The following is an 18,026-nucleotide window of genomic DNA, read 5'->3' on the forward strand; positions in this document are numbered from 1 at the left end:
AAATATCCCTAGTCAGAAATAAACTGACAAATTTACATTCTCCTCTCTTAAAAAAGTAAATAAAATAACATTATTCAAAATGTGAATTAGCTATAAGACATACAATACAATTACATAGATACATATCAATACAGCACATTCAATCTGCCAAAAAATTAATGATTACAAAGCCAGTATGGATGCTGCAATATCAAGAGAGATGTATGTACAATGATTAGAGCATTCGTAATTGCACTATACCTACAGGCAGTCCGTTAAGTAAATTACAGGTGCTTTCTGAGCAAGGATTAAAAAAAGTAACCTGTGTTGTCTGAGGCTGGGAGAGTGAGGAATGAGAACGTTTCATTACTGTGTAGTAACTTTGGTACTCATCTAATAAGCTGTTAATTTTCTCCCTCCCCTTTGTTGTTCCAAATGAGTGACTTCTATGGAAGTTTAGTGCCAAATATACCATTATAGTTAAAATGAGACCAGCATCATGGCCTAATTCTAACTTCCCAGCAGCTTTAAACAATCACGATTTATTTTCTTAAATCACATTTCAACTCAAACTGCTTGACAGAAGCTCATCAATACATGTGCTGTATTTTTTGCATTTGTTGAAAAATTGCACATACACAATTCCCAACGTCTCTCCTACTAGGTTCAGTTACATAAATACATGTTCTCTAGAACACTGAGAGGTTACTTTTAAGTCCACAAAATTTCCTTAAGTTCAACCTAACCAGTCACCAGTTCAAGAAGATCCTGAAGGTGGTAAACTAGCAGTAACTTCAGATTTTGTAAAATTAAAGGTGGCAGAATAACACTACCAACCAATGTTCCTGGCAGACTTACTTGGACTTAAAGAACATAAAGAGAGTAAAACTGGCTTCAAATAAAGAGACATATGCAGATTTCACGTCAAACCACACAGGACACTTGTCTACACTGCCAATTTGGACACTCACCACGGGACGTGAACACTAAACAATGTGATCTTAAGGGTAAAGAAAAGAATGGACCATGAAAAATCAAATTTACAGTTACCAATTGTTTGGCAACTGGTATTTCTAGTTCATTCTCGGCCAGTCATGTGAGGCTTCACAGTCTTACTCTCTTATATTTTAAGATACCAGCTTTTATTTTTTAAGTTCTTATTAATTTCATTTCACAAAAGCCAGCTTTGGCAACACATACCCATAATAAAAGTCATCTAAAAATTGTGGCCCAAACACTAAGAAAAAAAAGAGAGAAAAAGTTTGAACCAAAAAAAAAAAAAAAAAAAAAAAAATTAAGAACAACCTATGAAAAGGTCTGGGTAGCAGCCATTGGGATAATGTAGTGTCTGTTGGCGTATTTTTTGGCATCTGCAATTTAAAGAGAGGGTGAAAAAAAGAAAAAGAAGCAAAGAAGGGAGGAAAGACAATGGCACATGGCATTTCAAAAGAAAGGACTCCTGTGTGTCATTGCCCTTGCCTTGCTGACTTCTGTGCACTTCTCGGAGCAATCAAGCTACGGCTGAAGGCAAATATCCAAAAGAAATGACACTTAACCGTTCGATGGGCATCCACTGTCCCAGTCCAAAGTGAGACAAGACAATGTATCTATTAAAAAAGAAACTCTATATGTGTATCCAGAGCAATACAATCCTTCAGCAAAAACTACAAACTTAAATTAAGCTGATGTAGGATGGCTTAAATCGAATGACATTGTCCTGACTGTATCATTCGAGAGAAAAACTTGACCAAGAATGGAACTAGGATAAAGGCCATTGCAACCCGGGAAAAATCAGGAGCAGGTGTGGAGTAGGAAAAAGGGAAATCAGCTTTGTTTTGCTCAATAGAAAAGAAAAACAGAGGGAGTGAGAGAGAGAGAGAGAGAGAGAGAGAGAGAGAGAGAGAGAGAGAGAGAAACAATTCCTATCTTTGTGAGTGCATGACTGAGAATTTAAAATACATTGAGTCACAAGGTTTTGCCTAAAAAAAAGGTAGAGAGGAAATGTGCTGGGACTGTACTTCAGCATCCTCTGTTTTTCCTCTGAATAGTTTAAATAAAATCATAATATTTACTACAAACTCTGTGGACACACTCACACAGAGTCCAGGACGGCAATAAATTAGTATTATGCAAATTGTTTTCCACAGAAATACAGTCCCTCTTGTGTATCTTCAATAGCCCACCAGGGAAGGGAAGGGTGGGTGGCTAGGAGGCACAATTAGACCAGATTGTACTCCTTCAGATTCAACTGGAGGATGGTGTCCTTGACGGCAGCAAAGACAAAGCGGATATTCTCGGTGTCTGTGGCGCACGTGAAGTGGGAGTAGATAATTTTGTCACTGTCTGGGTTCAGGTCCACGAACATCTTCAGGATGAATTCTCGAGCTGCCTGGGCATCTCTCTGGGGTCCTGTTGGTCAAGGGATGAGAGGGACAGCCTGTTAGCTGATCTGTTAATGCATTTGTTCATTCATTCAATAAACACTTGTGTCCTTACCCGGGAAGATTACATCTGCATTGCAGATTTGATCTGTTATAATCATTTTCCCCAACACTACTATGTCCGTCCATCCACCCGCCTATTCATCCGCCTGCCCATCCATCCATTCACAAAATGTGGATAAGTGAAAACAGATGACTTGAAGATTTGAGTCCTTGAGTGACAGGGAGCCAGCACAGACTCTTCAGCAGGAGAGTGATAGCTTATTTCTGTTCAACTGAGTTAACTATGCTGGTTTCGGCTGTATAAGCATGCATACAGACAAAGCTGCCTCAGGATCTCTTGTCAGTCTGTCCCCCAAAAACCTGACATGACATTAAGGATTATTTGAAATTCTCCAGCCTAAAATATCTCTCAGAATAGATCCGTTCTTTAAGGTCAGGTCCATTTACAATGGTCCTTGGCAGTCTCATTTCCATAGACTTCTGAACACACTATATTTACATAGTATTAACTTCACCGTGTGCTGATAAAAATTGGTTCATATTTTCTTACATTGATTGGGGTCTCTTATGTACCAAGCATTGTCCTAGATGCTTTGAAAAAGGATTGTGATGTATTTATCAAGATAAACTAAAAACCTATTTAATAATTATACACCAAAGCACAGGTCATATTTTTCCACAAAAGAAAAAATGAGATAAATTGGACTTTATCAAAATTAAAAACTTTTGTACATCAAAGGACATTATTAAGAAGATGAAAAGACAACTGATAGAATTGGAGAAAATATTTGCTAACCATATATCTGATAAGGGGTTAGTATCCAGAATATATAAAGAGTTCCTACAACTCAACAACAAAAAGACAAACCATCCAATTAAAAAATGGGCAAAGGACTTGAACAGACATTTCTCTAAAGAAGATATACAAATGGCCAATAAACATGAACAGATGCTCAACATTATTAATCACTTAGGGAAATACAAATCAAAACCACAATGAAATACCACTTCACATCTACTAGAATGGCTATTAAAAAAAGTGGAAACAACAAGAGTTGGGGAGGATGTGGAGAAATCTGAACCCTTGTGTACTGCTGGTGGGAATGTACAACGGTGCAGTTGCTGTGGAAAACAGGTTATTCCTCCAAAAGCTAAACACAGAATTACCATATGACCCCGCAACTTTGTTCCTAGGTATCTGTCCACAGGAATTGAGAGCAGGGGCTCTAACAGATACTTGTAGACCAATTTTTATAGTAGCATTATTCACGATAGCCCAAAGGCAGAAACAACCCAGGTATCCATTAACAGATGAATTGATTAACAAAATGTGGCGTATCCATACAACAGAATGTTATTCCACTATAAAAAAGAATGAAGTTCTGACAGATGCTGTAATATATATGAACCTTAAAAACATACTAAATAATATAAGCCCAACATAAGAGAACAAATATTATATGATTCTACTTATATCAAGTACCTAGAGTAGGCAAATTTGTAGAGACAGAAAGTACGTTAAGGGTACCAGGGACTAAGGGGGAAATGAGGCATTGTTGCTTAACTGGGGTGATGAAAACACTTCGGAAATACTGATGATGGCTGCACAGTATTGTGAATGTAATTAATGCCACCGAACTGCACACTTAAAAATGGTTAAGATGGCAAATTTTATATATATCTTAATTTAAAAAATGAATAATGTAACATAAAAAACCATTATTTTGTATACTTTAAAAGGTTGAATTATATGATATATGAATCATATCTTAAAGCCATTTTAAAAACTTATTTAATATATACTGATAAATACATTAATTTCAAACTTATTGTAAATTAGTAACAATATCAAACACCATCACCTTTTAAGTATTGAGCACCTGTCATATATTTGTCCTTCTGCCACTATATATCTGCATTTCCTCCCATTTTTCAAGTTAGTTCTATACTAAGAAAGAAGAAAGTCACGCTATAACTTTTCCCCCTTCCTCTTCCTTCCTTTGGGTAACAGTCTCCCAGAATTCACAACTTAGGTATTTTTCTACCAACATTAGTATTGATAGATTGTTATCTACTGGTTGGGATAAGGAAATCTTTGAGAACTCTACTGAGAGCCTGATCACCATTTCTAACAAAACGCATTCTGAGTTTCAGAAACCTTGAAAACTTTTCAAACCAACATTTTTATAAATTGGGTGTTATTCCTATGAGCTTATATTCAACACTACCAGAAGTTAGGAGGAAAGAGTTAGGAAAACGAATAGATTATTCTCATGGTACAGTTAAAAACAGTAATATTTGAATTGTTTACTTAGTTACCCAGAACTGAAATTTTTGTCCATGACTAAGGAGGCCGGCATCATATTACGTAAAAAGCGACACAATTAAAAATAATATGTAAAATATATTTATGTATGTATCTACATAATTATTTAATGTCCTATCTTTTTCAATGTACTATTGTTAACTTACTAATTCCAGAGCAATAATAAAAAAATATTTAAATCTGGAAATTAATAGATTGTTAGAGCTGAAGAAGCCTCTAATTTTTGTAAAAGAACACTGTATTTCTGGCTTGTGAATGAACTTCTATATGATTTTGTACTTACCCCATTTGGAAAAGAAGGGACTACACCTTTTTTTCTTTTTTATTTACCCTAAGGCATATTAGATCTAGATTCAAGTTCACTGAAGTGCACTTGAAGGGTGTTAACGTTTTTAAGTATAAATTATGTTATTTGAATAAACATAAACTACAAAGAAATCATTATAGCCATCATAGCAGGGGCACAATTCCACCGTCTCTATGAACAATTTTGCAATTCAAGTCCATGTGGAAATGGTAATTTCCCTTCCTGAAGAGAAATACAGAATGGCATTCATTATGATTAAGACCTTGTAAGTACAGAAATCTGGAAGTGTGAAATTTATAATACTATAAACATGCTTATTATAAAAACATTACTGTAGAGTGGGCCTGGATTTTTTTTTTGGTCTTTGCTCATCTTACAAGGGCTTGGAGTCTCACGAAATGACAGCTGTGCTGGCTTTGTGAATAACACAATCAGCGTCTTTTTTCTTTTCCATGGCCAAGTTTCCTATGTGCATTATGTGTAGACTGGGGGAAATTAACAGCAGAAAAGCCTTCAAATTTCAAAATGTTCAAAATGGACACATGTTGGAAGGAAAAATGCTTGTAGTGTTCAGGAATCTGGGGAAATTACTGGAGAAAGGAGAGATGCAAAGAGATTAGGAAGCTATTGCAGAAAACAGCAGTGCAAACACCCATCATAGAAATCAGTCTTTCACTGCAGCAAATCAACCACTACGTGGTGTGGCTGGGTCTGCTGCAGCCGAGTAGCTTGAGTTGGTCCCTTGCGGGGTTCAGCCCTGTGGGCGCTGTGCTCTACCTGTCCCGTGTCCCCCCTTTGCAAGCACATCACGAAGATGTGGTGACCTACAAAGCAGCGTGCTGTATATTTCCTATTTGTGGCCATTTCCCATCTGACGACTCTCATCAAACTCTCAGAAAAATTAAGAAGAGTCTCTCCTGCAAGTGTGAGGCAAGCAAGTGTGTTTAGGTCTAAGCCAGACGCTGCATGCCCGTGTCTTACGTCTAAAGAACGAGCCTGCTGTGAGAAAGCAGGTTAACTACACGCAGTCACTTCCTTCCACAGTTTCCTCAGGAACACTGTCTTAGGCATTTATGACTTGTTTCTAGGCTAGTGGCAAATGAAAAGGAGTGAAAGGGAAAACACTGTTTATTTAGGCTAAGAAACAATTTGTTTTCAAAGGAACAGCAAAGCACAAACGCAAATGCACTTGGAGAGAGGATGTGAACACACTGCTAACAAAAAAGGGTACTATCTCTAATATCTGATAACATCCCCAAACGTTTGTAGTTTCAATTCAACCTTCAGCACCTGCATTTGAGAAGGGAACTTCAGCTCATTAAACATGTAACGTTTCCTTCCGCAAGCCAGCGCCGCACCATCTGCATGTGGGATGGAAAGATGACTAAACCTCCATCCCTGATGTGTCTGTGTCAGAGAGCTACGAAGTGGAATTTAATCTTCGTTTTTAAAGTAATTACCTTTCTGAGGGAGCTTTTAGAAGTGCAAAAACATTGTTCAGCTGATACCCATCCTGGATATCGTATGTTGACAATGTAATTTTTAAAATGGTCTATTCTCTTGCTGTGACATATACGTCTATAATAGGTAATTTTGAGTTTGTGCTCTTCTCTGTGCTAAATGATCTATACATGACTCCATTCAATTCTTTTTTTACTCAGGAAAACACTGAGCAGTTAAAGAAATCCGTCCAAGGCAACACAGCCAGTGATTGGCAGAGCTGGAACTTTGAGACATTCGTAGTTTGTGCTCTTAAATACTATCTAGACCCAGGCTTGGCAAAAGTTCTCTGTAGAGGGCAGAGAGTAATGATCTTAGGCTTGTAAACCATTCTATCTCGGTCACCACTATCCAATTCTGCTGTTGTATCGTGAAAGCAGACGTCAACAATGCATAAATAAATGGGGGTGGCTGTCTCAATAAAATTTTACTTACAAAAACAGGTGCAGCCCATAGTTTGCCCCTCCTAATCTAGACGCAAGTTTGTATAGGGTAGGGGGAGATAATGTGTTTATCCTGCCACATAAGCTCTTCTAGGGCAGTAGCTCTCACTCTTTCAAAACTTGTTTAGAGTGGCTGGATGGGGATGCATTTCGTTACTAATCAACAAGTTGTTTTCTTTGTCTATGACTTTAGCTTTACTAAGGAATGAAATATTTTGTGTCATTAAAAGACAGGGCAAATAACAATTCATACCTCATCAATCTCAACACACACGGTTTGCAGGCCAAGGACAGTAACAGTGCACCACACAGTAGGTTAGCTCTGCCATGGTATTGGGAGCAAAACCTGCCCCCGCTACTGGGCTGTCTGAGTGCTGACTTACCGTCATATTCTGGGAAGTAGTCAACTAGATGGGAATACATAATTTTCTCCTCTAGAAGATCCTTCTTGTTTAAGAACAGAATAACCGAGGAGTTCTGGAACCAAGGATATGTGATAATTGTTCTAAAGAGTGCTTTGCTTTCCTCCATTCGGTTCTGAAAAAAACAATCATCAGAAAAACAAGGAGTGAATTTTATGATTATTCAATCTGTGAACTGTGTTTATTTCAGAAGTTCAACCCATCTTTTGTATGGATCCAGTTTTATATGCAAATGATTCATGACACACATTGGCTGTTTTCATTATGCAAATTCTCTGGTTGACAAGCAGAAAATAATAATAATAATAAATATCTGCTGAAATAATTCTTATGGTTGAAAGAGAAAATAATCAAAGCCTAGAGAACCATGCTGCATCTGGCACACTGTCATAAATTTCCACCAAAAATTATTCACTCATGACCAAATACTTAAGATCTGAATTAAGAACTAAATAGTAGGTTTCATTTTGCATTTCCTAAACTGTATTTATTTGGGGGCCTCACAATTAACTCTATTTTAAACAATTAAAATGAAGTTACTTAATTCTTTGCCCAAAGCACATCTTTATTTCTAGAATTATTACTATTTTATATATATATATCTCCCCAATTTATATATATATCCCTTGATAAACTAATGAAAAAAATATTTTAAGATCATACATTTCCTATTCATCAATGCATACCTTCTCCCTATGTTTCACTATAATTTTTATACACAACTGTGGAGATACACATAGTAATTACCTGGAGATACAAATGTATTAATAATATTTCTCACCTTCAGCATTTGTAAGTGTTCTCACCTGCAGAAGCTAGACTTTCAAGCCCACCTTGGTAACAGAGACCCTAAGTGAATTCTCAAGGAAATTAGTCATCTTGCTCTTATAAATGAAGATGCTACTTGAGGCTATTCCTGAGTCAAATCACTCCCCTTAAAAAAAAAGTAATCATCAGCCAGGAGCTAAGAGCCTCGTAGCTTCTTCAGTATCTCCTCACCAGTTCTTTCTCTCACAGACAGGCTCACCTCTCTAAATCACTCCCACCCTCGGGTCAGAGAAACACAGCAGATTGACGGGGGTGGGGAGGGAATTCTCCTTTTCCTGGGGATATAAAAGCCACTTCATCTGGGACACACTTCCAACCTCCTTACTTAGTTCTGTGTTACGACTGAGTTTTGGGCGATGGAAAAGCCTGCTGGGATCTAATTGAGCCCACCTAGGTGTTGAGGGGTGGCTCAGTGGTTTAAGCCAGAGCATCGTAGTTCCCTGCCAGGCGGCTCAGGGCTGGGCTCTGATCCAGGCCCAAGTCACTTAGCGCTCCCTCTCCCCTTGTTTATGGTAATCAGTTTAGCCAAGCACCTCAACTGGGCCAGTTAAGCCCAGGACTCTTGCTGGGAACTCTGGAACAGAGAACCTTGATTTCGTGGAGCCTCAGGAGCTTCTGCAGCCATCTCAAAACCAAGGTCCTGCTCACCTGGGTTTACCTGCTTGTTCAAACCTGCTGAACCTGCTCATTCCTTTGGATTTTTCAGTAATATCAGTCCATAGTACCGTTTACTTTTTAAGCAAGTCTGAGCTATGTTTTTCTGTTTTTTATTCTACCATATACTTCCAGCTGATATACCTGGATATATCCCCCTCTAAGCTTATAAAAGGAAGGGAATGATACCTGAGGGATGACCACTAAGACCGGGGGCTGCAGCTGTGAACACCTTCTGCTCAGATTTTGCCCTCCTGCTGTAGAATGCCCCACGTTTCACAGTGCAGGGTTGCAAAGGCCACACAACCTTCACGCAAACCTCCAGGATATTCAGCTCCCCAAGTACAATGGGTCAGATCCTGAATATGTCGTGTTGTTTTCTTCTGTAAAGTGTACCAAATCAAATCATGCAGATCTTTGCTGAATCAGGTAAAGCCCATTGTCTCCATTCTCTTCAACCTGGTAATTTTGTGCCTATAACTGCTTAGATAATTAATGCTGATGGAACACATGGGCTAGAATGGAGAACCCAGATATAAAACCATCCTCATATAGTCATCTAATCTTTGACAAAGCAGACAAAACATACAAACATCCCTATTCAATAAATGGTGCTGGGAAAATTGGATAGCCACATGTAGAAGAATGAAACAGGATCCGCACCTCTCACCACTCACAAAAATTAACTCATGATGGATAACACACTTAAACCTAAGCCATGAAACTATAAGAATTCTAGAAGAATATGTTGGAAAAAACTCTTAGACATTGACCTAGGCAAAGAATTTATGAAGAAGACCCCAAAAGCAATCACAGCAACAAAAATAAGTAAATGGGACCTAATCAAATTAAAAAGCTTCTGCACAGCCAAGGAAACTATCATTAGAGTGAACAGACAGCTTACAGAATGGGAGAAAATATTACATGCTATACATCCAATAAAGGGCTGATAACTACAATCTACAAAGAACTCAGGAAAATCAGCAAGAAAAAAAATCAAACAACCCCATTAAAAAGTGAGCAAAAAATATGAACAGAAACTTTTCAAAAGAAGATACACTAATGGCCAACAAACATATGAAAAAATGCTTAACATGTCTAATCATCAGGGAAATGCAAATCAAAACCACAATGAGATATTACTTAAACCAGTGAGAATGGCTCTTATCAAAAAGTCCCAAAACAACAAAATGTTGGTGTGGATGTGAAGAAATAGGAACACTCATTCACTGTGTGGGACTGCAAACTAGTATAACCTTTATGGAAAGTAGTATGGAGATACCTCAAAGAACTAAAAGTAGACCTACCATTTGATCCAGCAATTCCACTACTGGGTATTTACCCAAAGGAAAAAAAGACTTTTTATAAAAAAGACCCTTGCACTTGAATGTTTACAGCAGCACAATTCACAACTGCAAAGATGTAGAAACAAACCAAGTGACCATCAATTCATGAGGGGATTAATAAAATGTGGTATATGTACACCATGGAGTACTACTCAGTCATAAAAAAAGAATGGTGGACCAATACCTCTTGTATTAACCTGGATGGAACTAGAGCCCATTCTTGTAAGTAAATTATCACAAGAATAGAAAAACAAACACTACATGTACTCACCATTAAATTGGAACTAATTGTTCAATACTTATGTGCATATATGGAAATAACACTCATTGGAAATCAGGCAGGTAGGAGGGGTGAGGACGGGATGGGTAAATTCACACCCAGCATGTACAATGCACACTATCTGGGTGATGGACACACTTATAACTTTGACTCAAATGGTACAAAAGCAATTTATGTAACCAAAACATTTGTACCCCCATAAAATTCTGAAATAAAATAAAAAAAAATAAAATATTTTTTTGGTCATAAAGAAAGGAACACATGGACTGATATAGTGAAAGATTACTGCATGGCTCAGGGGACAGTGTTTATTTCTCTTCTATATAAATGACATGCACAGCCTTTAAAAATATTTTTACTATCTACATGCCTTTTACTGGTTATCACAGCCAATGTTTAGATTTTAAGTCCTGGAAATAATACTGAGAAATGATATCTTGTAATTTAAGATTTTATAGGATGAGAATTTCAGGACTGAAGAAAAAATAAAGGCCCTAATAAGAACTGAAAGAATATTTCAAAAATTCAGAGGTTAATTAGATAGTGACATCTCTGACGGGAGAGTTAACATATTTTTCCCTCTTACTTACAGCTAGATAAATTCTAGAAACTCATACTGTGGTCTTTGCAGAAGCCCTGTCTAAAGGGCGGGTACGTATCCCTTAGCATCAATTGGTGACTCTCCATTAGAAAGACTTATTATATTTAGTATTCTTCCAAAGGGGCTCTAGTTGGGCCTTTCCTAGTTGGAGTCCTTCAAGGGGAAGTGGCTAGACCCTGGGCGGAGCCAGGGAGAGTGGGCCTGACGTTGTGGTTAACACAGAAGAGGGTGTGTCAGGTCTCTCTGATAAAGAGTTTCAAGAATGGACTGGAGCCCCCAGGCTCTGGATGAAGTCTGCTGGGAGGGGGGCTCGTGCCGGCCCGCAGGATAGAGGCCAGGACAAGGACTGAGCCCAGCACTGTGCTCTAGAGAGACCTGCCCAGCCTGCTGCACTCAGGGCCACGCTGGAAGCAGGTCCTGACGATGCTTCACCTGCGTACGCAGTTTGGGGCTGCTCTAGGGTAGTCCCCTGTTCACCATGTGCTGTGTGGACGGGAGCCTGATCTTACAGTTCAGAAGAAAGCTAGAGAGCAGAGGTGGGCAGCTGACCACCACTGGGCCTGCAACCAGACCAACCAAATTGAGTCTCTGAGGTGGGGCTGGGGAAGCTGCATCTTAAGCCCTCCAGGGGTCCCGATGCACACTCAACTTTGTGAAGCACTGTGCTGAAGTCAGGCTTCCCAACGTTACTGTCATTATGAGTCACCGAGGGGTCTTGTTGAACAAGACTTCGGCTTCAGCATGGGTGGAGCCCCAGGGTTTGCGTTTTGAACAAGCTCCCAGGCAGGGCTGATGCTGCAATTCCCAGACCCACTTTGAGTCCGCTGGAAGGTGCAGAAAGCTTGCTGAGCCAGGAACAACAAAGATGAAGGTGATGCTCTATCTCTTTTTGTGATAAGAAGCGCAAGTTGACACATACAGCTGAGTGTGTGATTGTTGCAATAAAAATCTACCTGTGTATGCTTCATTCTTTTTCTTTTTCCCAAATAAGATTTTTACTTTATGCTATATGATTTATTTTTCACTCCATCGTGAAAATTCCTTATGCTCCCTGCTTTTTTCCCCCCTCATGGGAGAACAGCTACAATCTGACGGGATCTGTGTCAAGCCCTGGACTAAATCCTAAATGGACTAAGTGAGATTTTCACGATGACTCACAGGTAGTGAAACGTGTACAGTGCAAGGCATAAGCCACTTTGTTCAGTAGAAACTGAAATCTAGGAGGGAACAGCGTGTCCCAGGAGACTTCGTGGCACTTGCTCTTCAGTAATTTGCTAGGGCATGAGGTTTCAAGCAGGATCAGTGTATGAGACTCATGTATGACCCATGATGGAAAACAAGGAGGCTTTGTCTACTCTGAAGACAGGTGGAAAGGCAGTCTGGGGGTGGTGCTGATCACACCCTCCTTTTCTTGGGGTTTTAGCTAGTTGGGAAATGTACAAAGAGGACACTAGTAAAGGTTTTACTGTCTCTTGTTAACAGGTTGGGCCTGGCCTGTGCTGGAGGCCCGGGAAGCCTCCAACTCCTAGTCATCCCACCCACCGCTTCTCTCCGACTGGAGCTACTGTCTTTTCCGTGAGGGGCGGCCCTGATGCAGGTGCGAAAGCTGGAAGAGGGAGAGCAGGGACAGGGTGGGCTGTCAGAAATAGGTCCTGCCTGGCCTCTGCCCCTCATGGAGAAGGGGGGTCCAGAGGGGCCACAGAGCCTGAGGACAGGCTAGGAGTGAGTGGCCACAGTGGCCTGGTTGGCTTCAGTGCAGTTACCTGCCTCCAGTACATGTGGCCACAGAAATGTCAGACTGGCCCAGGCCACACTGATAAGTAAGTCATTCCTCTATGGGCTGGAACCAGTGAAGGGCGGAACACTAAACTGGGAAGCATTTATCTTGAACCCCGGCCCCCTGAGGGTAGAGGAAGGACAGGTACCTGTTCCTCACTTTGTGACTGCAAGCAGGACAGTGTGACCCTAAAGCTTCCTCACTTGCATGGGCATTGGAGAAAGCCCTGTTTGAGCATTTGGTGAGGGGTCTGACACCTCTAATCTTCAACATCTCTGATCTCAAGTGCTCTAATTTCCAGAAAATACTACTTTTTAATGCAATCCCCTGCTAACACATGAATCAGGCTGCCTACCAGGTGAAGCCCCAAATTCCAGCCTGGCATTCACAGCTTGGAACTGTCTTTAATCGAGCCCACACACAAATGCTCTCTCCCCCAGAGGAACAGATTCCATGTCTCTGCTGTCACACAAGTATGACCGCACTTTCGTGACCTGTGGCCCGCAATGTCGCCTCCACTCCTAATCCTTCAAGATCCAGCTCAACCTGACTTCCCCAGCACTCCTGCCCTGAGCCCCGCCTGGGCTTGCTCCTTCCTCCCACCCCAGCACACGCCGTCCTATCCCTAGTTTGCCCACTGCTCAGTGGACACATATTGAGAGCCGGGAGATGCTGGGCGTGAGCAGGCTGCAGACACGACCCCTGTCCTGGGAGACTGACGGGGACCAGCATGCACAGCCCACATGGTGGCCCACAGCAGTGGTAGACAGAGGAGGCTGGGGTCATATAGGAAGGAAAGGTTTGATCGAGGAAGGCTTAAAAGCAAATGAAGTTTCAAATGGAATCTTGATCAAGGAATGAGAGATTTCACGGAGAAAAGGAAAGAGAAGCAATGGAAAGGAGAATTTAAACTCATGACCCTTTGAAGGGATCTCTGAAAATTCTGAATAAAATGTTCTGCCAAGGCTTCTGATCTCTGTAACGCATGTACTAAGAAAGAAAATTCTCTGTGCTGAGAATGTGAAACGTTTCCTCATTTCCATCTTATGGTGGGGTCAGGGATGGCACAAATGCTAAGTTTCACAAAGAACTCACATGTCCACCCTCTGTCACTCCTACAATGTCCTGCTGGGTCTGCGGTGCCTGCATGTCTCCAATGCTGGGAGGCCGGAGAATCCACCACTCAAGTGGGCACGTGGAGATGCAACTCCTTGCCTGGAGGTGAGAGGCCACTGACCTCGTCTGGCTTATGTGTAAACACCCCTCCGACCAAGGGAAAGGCCGGGTCCAGGGGACACAGCCCAAGACCCCAGTTGGAAGCTGGCTTCCTTCAGGCGATTGTCTGGCATAAATCTCTGCATAGAAAATTACCGAACAGCCTAAAGGGACAATATTTCATGTCTATACACTTTGTATCCCTGCTGCCATCGAGAGCCAAAGTTTGTTTGCTCAGTAAACTGTTTTCTTATCTCTGCCAAGTTGGTGCTTCCCTCCGTCAAAAGTCAGCATTAAACTAGAGATCTGAACATCAATTTTAATAAGTTTTGCAAGTCCCCATTACCTTGCCAGTAAGTCCATGTTCTTCTCACAAAACTGACTTATTTTCTTAGCAAAGAAAAATTTAGACTAAGACCCTTAATTCTTTTACCTGATACAAGTCACCCACCTGCCTGTCTCTCCCTGGTGGTACATTGTTCTCCCATCAATAACCTTGATAAACAACAGTGAATTATATTTCCCGTAAGACCTAAAATGTGGCCCTTAAATGCAAAACTAGACACTTAAGAAACATGCATGTGCAGTGTCACGTCACCTCATCACTGCGGGCCTGACAGTCATCTGTCAGCTGTTCTCAGCTGACCTGAGGTAGGACGGGCCCCAGAGGATCTGGGATGAAGCTTTCCAGCGCAAAGATGCTCTTTAGTCTCGAAGAGATGCAGAGGGTTGTGAGTTACCCACAAACTCACTAAGCGATACCAGAAGCCAGTCAGGTGGCTGTGACTCTGTATTCCCTAAGCTTTCTGCCAGAAAGGAAGGCTAGAGCTCCTTAAATGAGCGTGGTCCAGAAACACAGACAGAGAATGAATACATGAACATGTCCGCGAAGTCAGTTGCTCAGTAGAAGGGAAAGATACACAGTTTCCAATGCCTTACAGTATTTTTCAACCTGGATCTTCAGAGTTACGACAACATTAGCCAGCCACACACTTACTCTCAATTTTAATGCCCAGTAGCTGCTCACAGGGCTTCCTTCCATACACTGCACAGGAAGAAAAATGCCTCTGCCAGGTACCATTTTTATTGGCACCATTTCTGCTTATGAAATTGACAAGAAAAGGAGACTGTCAAGGATACAGCGATTTTATGCTTCAAGAATTCATACAAGACCGTTTTAAATAGCACCCTTCACTTTTAATTGCTACAACAGCTTCACTATTTCTTCTCAGACATAAATCTCTAAAAAACACCTTATAGATTACTTTATTAAAGGTCATTACTATTTAAAGAAAGCAAGAGAAGTTGATTTACTTCCTATTAATGTGACTCATGATAATGTAAGATTTGAATCAAAATTATTATTTGTAGCTTATCAGACATTGAATAATTTGAAAAATTTGAACACACTTTCTTAGGTATTTATTTATGTATGTCTAGTCGGTAAATAAATGCAGCATCACCTCAAAAGACAACTCTAAAGCTGTATGAAAAAAAAATCTACAAAGCCTGGTCTTCTGCATTTTTCTTTCTTCCCTCAATTATTTAGGGAAAAGCTTGTTGGGTTTGACTTTGGATCTCCAGCAGGATCACACGGTTATGTGTCCCATCTGATGTCAGCACTGTGAGAATTCAAAATGCATTCTGTGCCAAATCCTGTTGATGGGGAGGGGGGAAGCAAAGAGGAAAAAAGTCCAGGAATTCACATGAATCTGTTGTCTGAAAATGTGCCGCAGACGATCTGGCAAGGAGAGTGTGCTGACATGGCAGCGTGGCCCGTGGTGAAGGCCAGGGCTGTGAGCCAAGGACCTTGATTGGAAACGTGGCTATGTTTCAAATACTCTCTGTGACCTTGGGCAAGTGGCTAAACCTCTCTGAGCCTTAGTCTCTTCATCTATCTCCTGGGGTTTATGAGGACAGAATGAGGCAATGCATGCACCTAGCTGTGGCCCGAGCACAGAGAAGCCTCTATCACTGATGGCAAAACTGCTATGCTAAGAATCTCCTGGCTGAATCTTAAATTCAGTTGATTTAAAAAAACAAACAAAAAAAACCTTCTGGTGAGGTAATTTGCTGCTTCCTTCAAATCTCTGGCCAAACTGCAAATCCAGTGAAAGCTTTCCATTCCCTGGAATTACACATAGTTAATTTATCCATGTTATCAAATCCAGACACATTTGATTTATAAGAAATTGGAAAATCATCCGGGTTTCTGCTGATTTCCCTCCCACTGAAAACATTTCTTCCTAAGATTCTCCATATGTTAAAGGGCAGTTACCTTCAAAATCTCTAAAAATGCTCAATACTCTCAACCTCAGAGTAAACCAAGAAAACAACAGATACAATATATAAGTGGAACACGTAGAGTGAGAAATAACAACAGCTTCCTAGCCATCTACTTCTGCTATCCAAATCAGACAGCAGGCATGGAAATGATAAGGATGCCAAACTCAGCTGGACAGATATTATTTCCCTGATAATTTTCTTAGTCTTTGCAAATGTTTGCAAGCAATTATTTGAGATCAAATTTGGCATACTCTCTTGGCTTGAAGACAGCTCCTAAAGGTTTTAATGTTATAGATTCTGCATATGCATCAATGTATTCTACCTGCACAGGATGTTTAGAGAAGAAAAGAAACAGAACATATTTGCCTGTTACCTCCAGGTCTGAGGCTTCTAGGTAATGAGATGAGGTCACAGTTGAGGCCCTTGTAAAGTGAACTGGTGCAAACCAGCCTGTGTTGCAGGAGAAAAGTGGAGGAAAGAGAGAGGAAAACAAAAGAGAGACTAGAGGCTGGGCGCGGTGGCGCATGCCTGTAATCCTAGCACTTTGGGAGGCCCAGGTGGGAGGATTGCTTGAGGCCATGAGTTCGAGACCAACCTGAGCAAGAGTGAGACTCTGTCTTTACTATTAATAAAAATAGAAAAATTAGCTGGGAATGGTGGTGTGTGCCTGTAGTCCCAGCTACTTGGAAGGCTGAGTCAGGAGGATCATTTGAGGGCAGGAGTTGGAGACCAACCTGGGCAATATAGCGAGATTCTGTCTCCACAAGAAATAGAAAAACTAACTGGCCATGGTGGCACCTGTCTGTAGTCCCAGCTAACTTGGGAGGCTGAGGTGAGAGGATTGTTTGAGCCCAGAAGTTTGAGGTTGCTATGAGCTATGATGCCATTGCACTCTAAGCTGGGTAAGAGAGTGAGACTCTGTCTTAAAAAAAAGACACACACACACACACACACACACACACACACACACACTCTGCAGACTGGTCAGGGAGACGAACGAAAGCCGAGAGCCAGAACCTGAGAGGAAACAGCACAAATATGTAACCCTTTCTGATGTGGAAACCCACAGTCTTAGAACTTACAGAGACAGGACTCATAGAGATGAAGGGATTGATATTTTCTAGTATTTCAGTCAGTCAAGAGACTGACACAGCCTCCTTTCAAAGTCTACTGCATGGTACACTGATCTTTCCATTTAGCAATTACTCTGTGCACCATGTCCTACTTACTTTATGCATACATGCCAGCGATCCAAAGTCTATCCTTAACCTATATACATAAATTCCTCCCTTATCTCTTAACACTCCTCACTTATTGAGCTGGAAGCCAAATGTTTAATGTTGTGTATTCATGACACTGATTCTTCATTTCACTTCAATTCACTGAACCTCCTCCTTCCTCCATCCACACTCCTTATTCTGTGCCATCATCGTCATTAGTAGCTCAAAGGAGAACACCACCTCCTTGCTCTCTGATGCAATAACTGATGGCCAAAGCCACTGCCTTCACTGTCTTTTAAAATTGTTCTATCACACTGCAAACTCAGGTCCTATGTGCTGTCACTGTCATTGTAACTCTTCTCCCTCCACTAAGCATCTGGGAGTGAGGCGGCTGCCCT

The 18,026-nt window shown here is 40.9% G+C and overlaps 1 protein-coding gene across 1 annotated transcript in view; it reads right to left on the reverse strand.

Moving 5' to 3' along the window:
- Positions 1-1,860: 1,860 nt before the first annotated feature.
- Positions 1,861-18,026, reverse strand: part of GNAQ (G protein subunit alpha q) — a 276,419-nt gene continuing 260,253 nt past the window's right edge. The window contains exons 6-7 of the mRNA XM_045563139.1: positions 7,383-7,536; positions 1,861-2,388 (exon numbers count right to left, since the gene is read on the reverse strand). Coding sequence (XP_045419095.1) covers positions 2,198-2,388; positions 7,383-7,536 — 345 coding nt within the window. The 3' untranslated portion in view covers positions 1,861-2,197. The remainder of the gene's footprint in view (positions 2,389-7,382; positions 7,537-18,026) is intronic.

The sequence above is a fragment of the Lemur catta genome, chromosome 10 (assembly GCF_020740605.2).
Source record: "Lemur catta isolate mLemCat1 chromosome 10, mLemCat1.pri, whole genome shotgun sequence".
NCBI lineage: Eukaryota > Metazoa > Chordata > Mammalia > Primates > Lemuridae > Lemur > Lemur catta.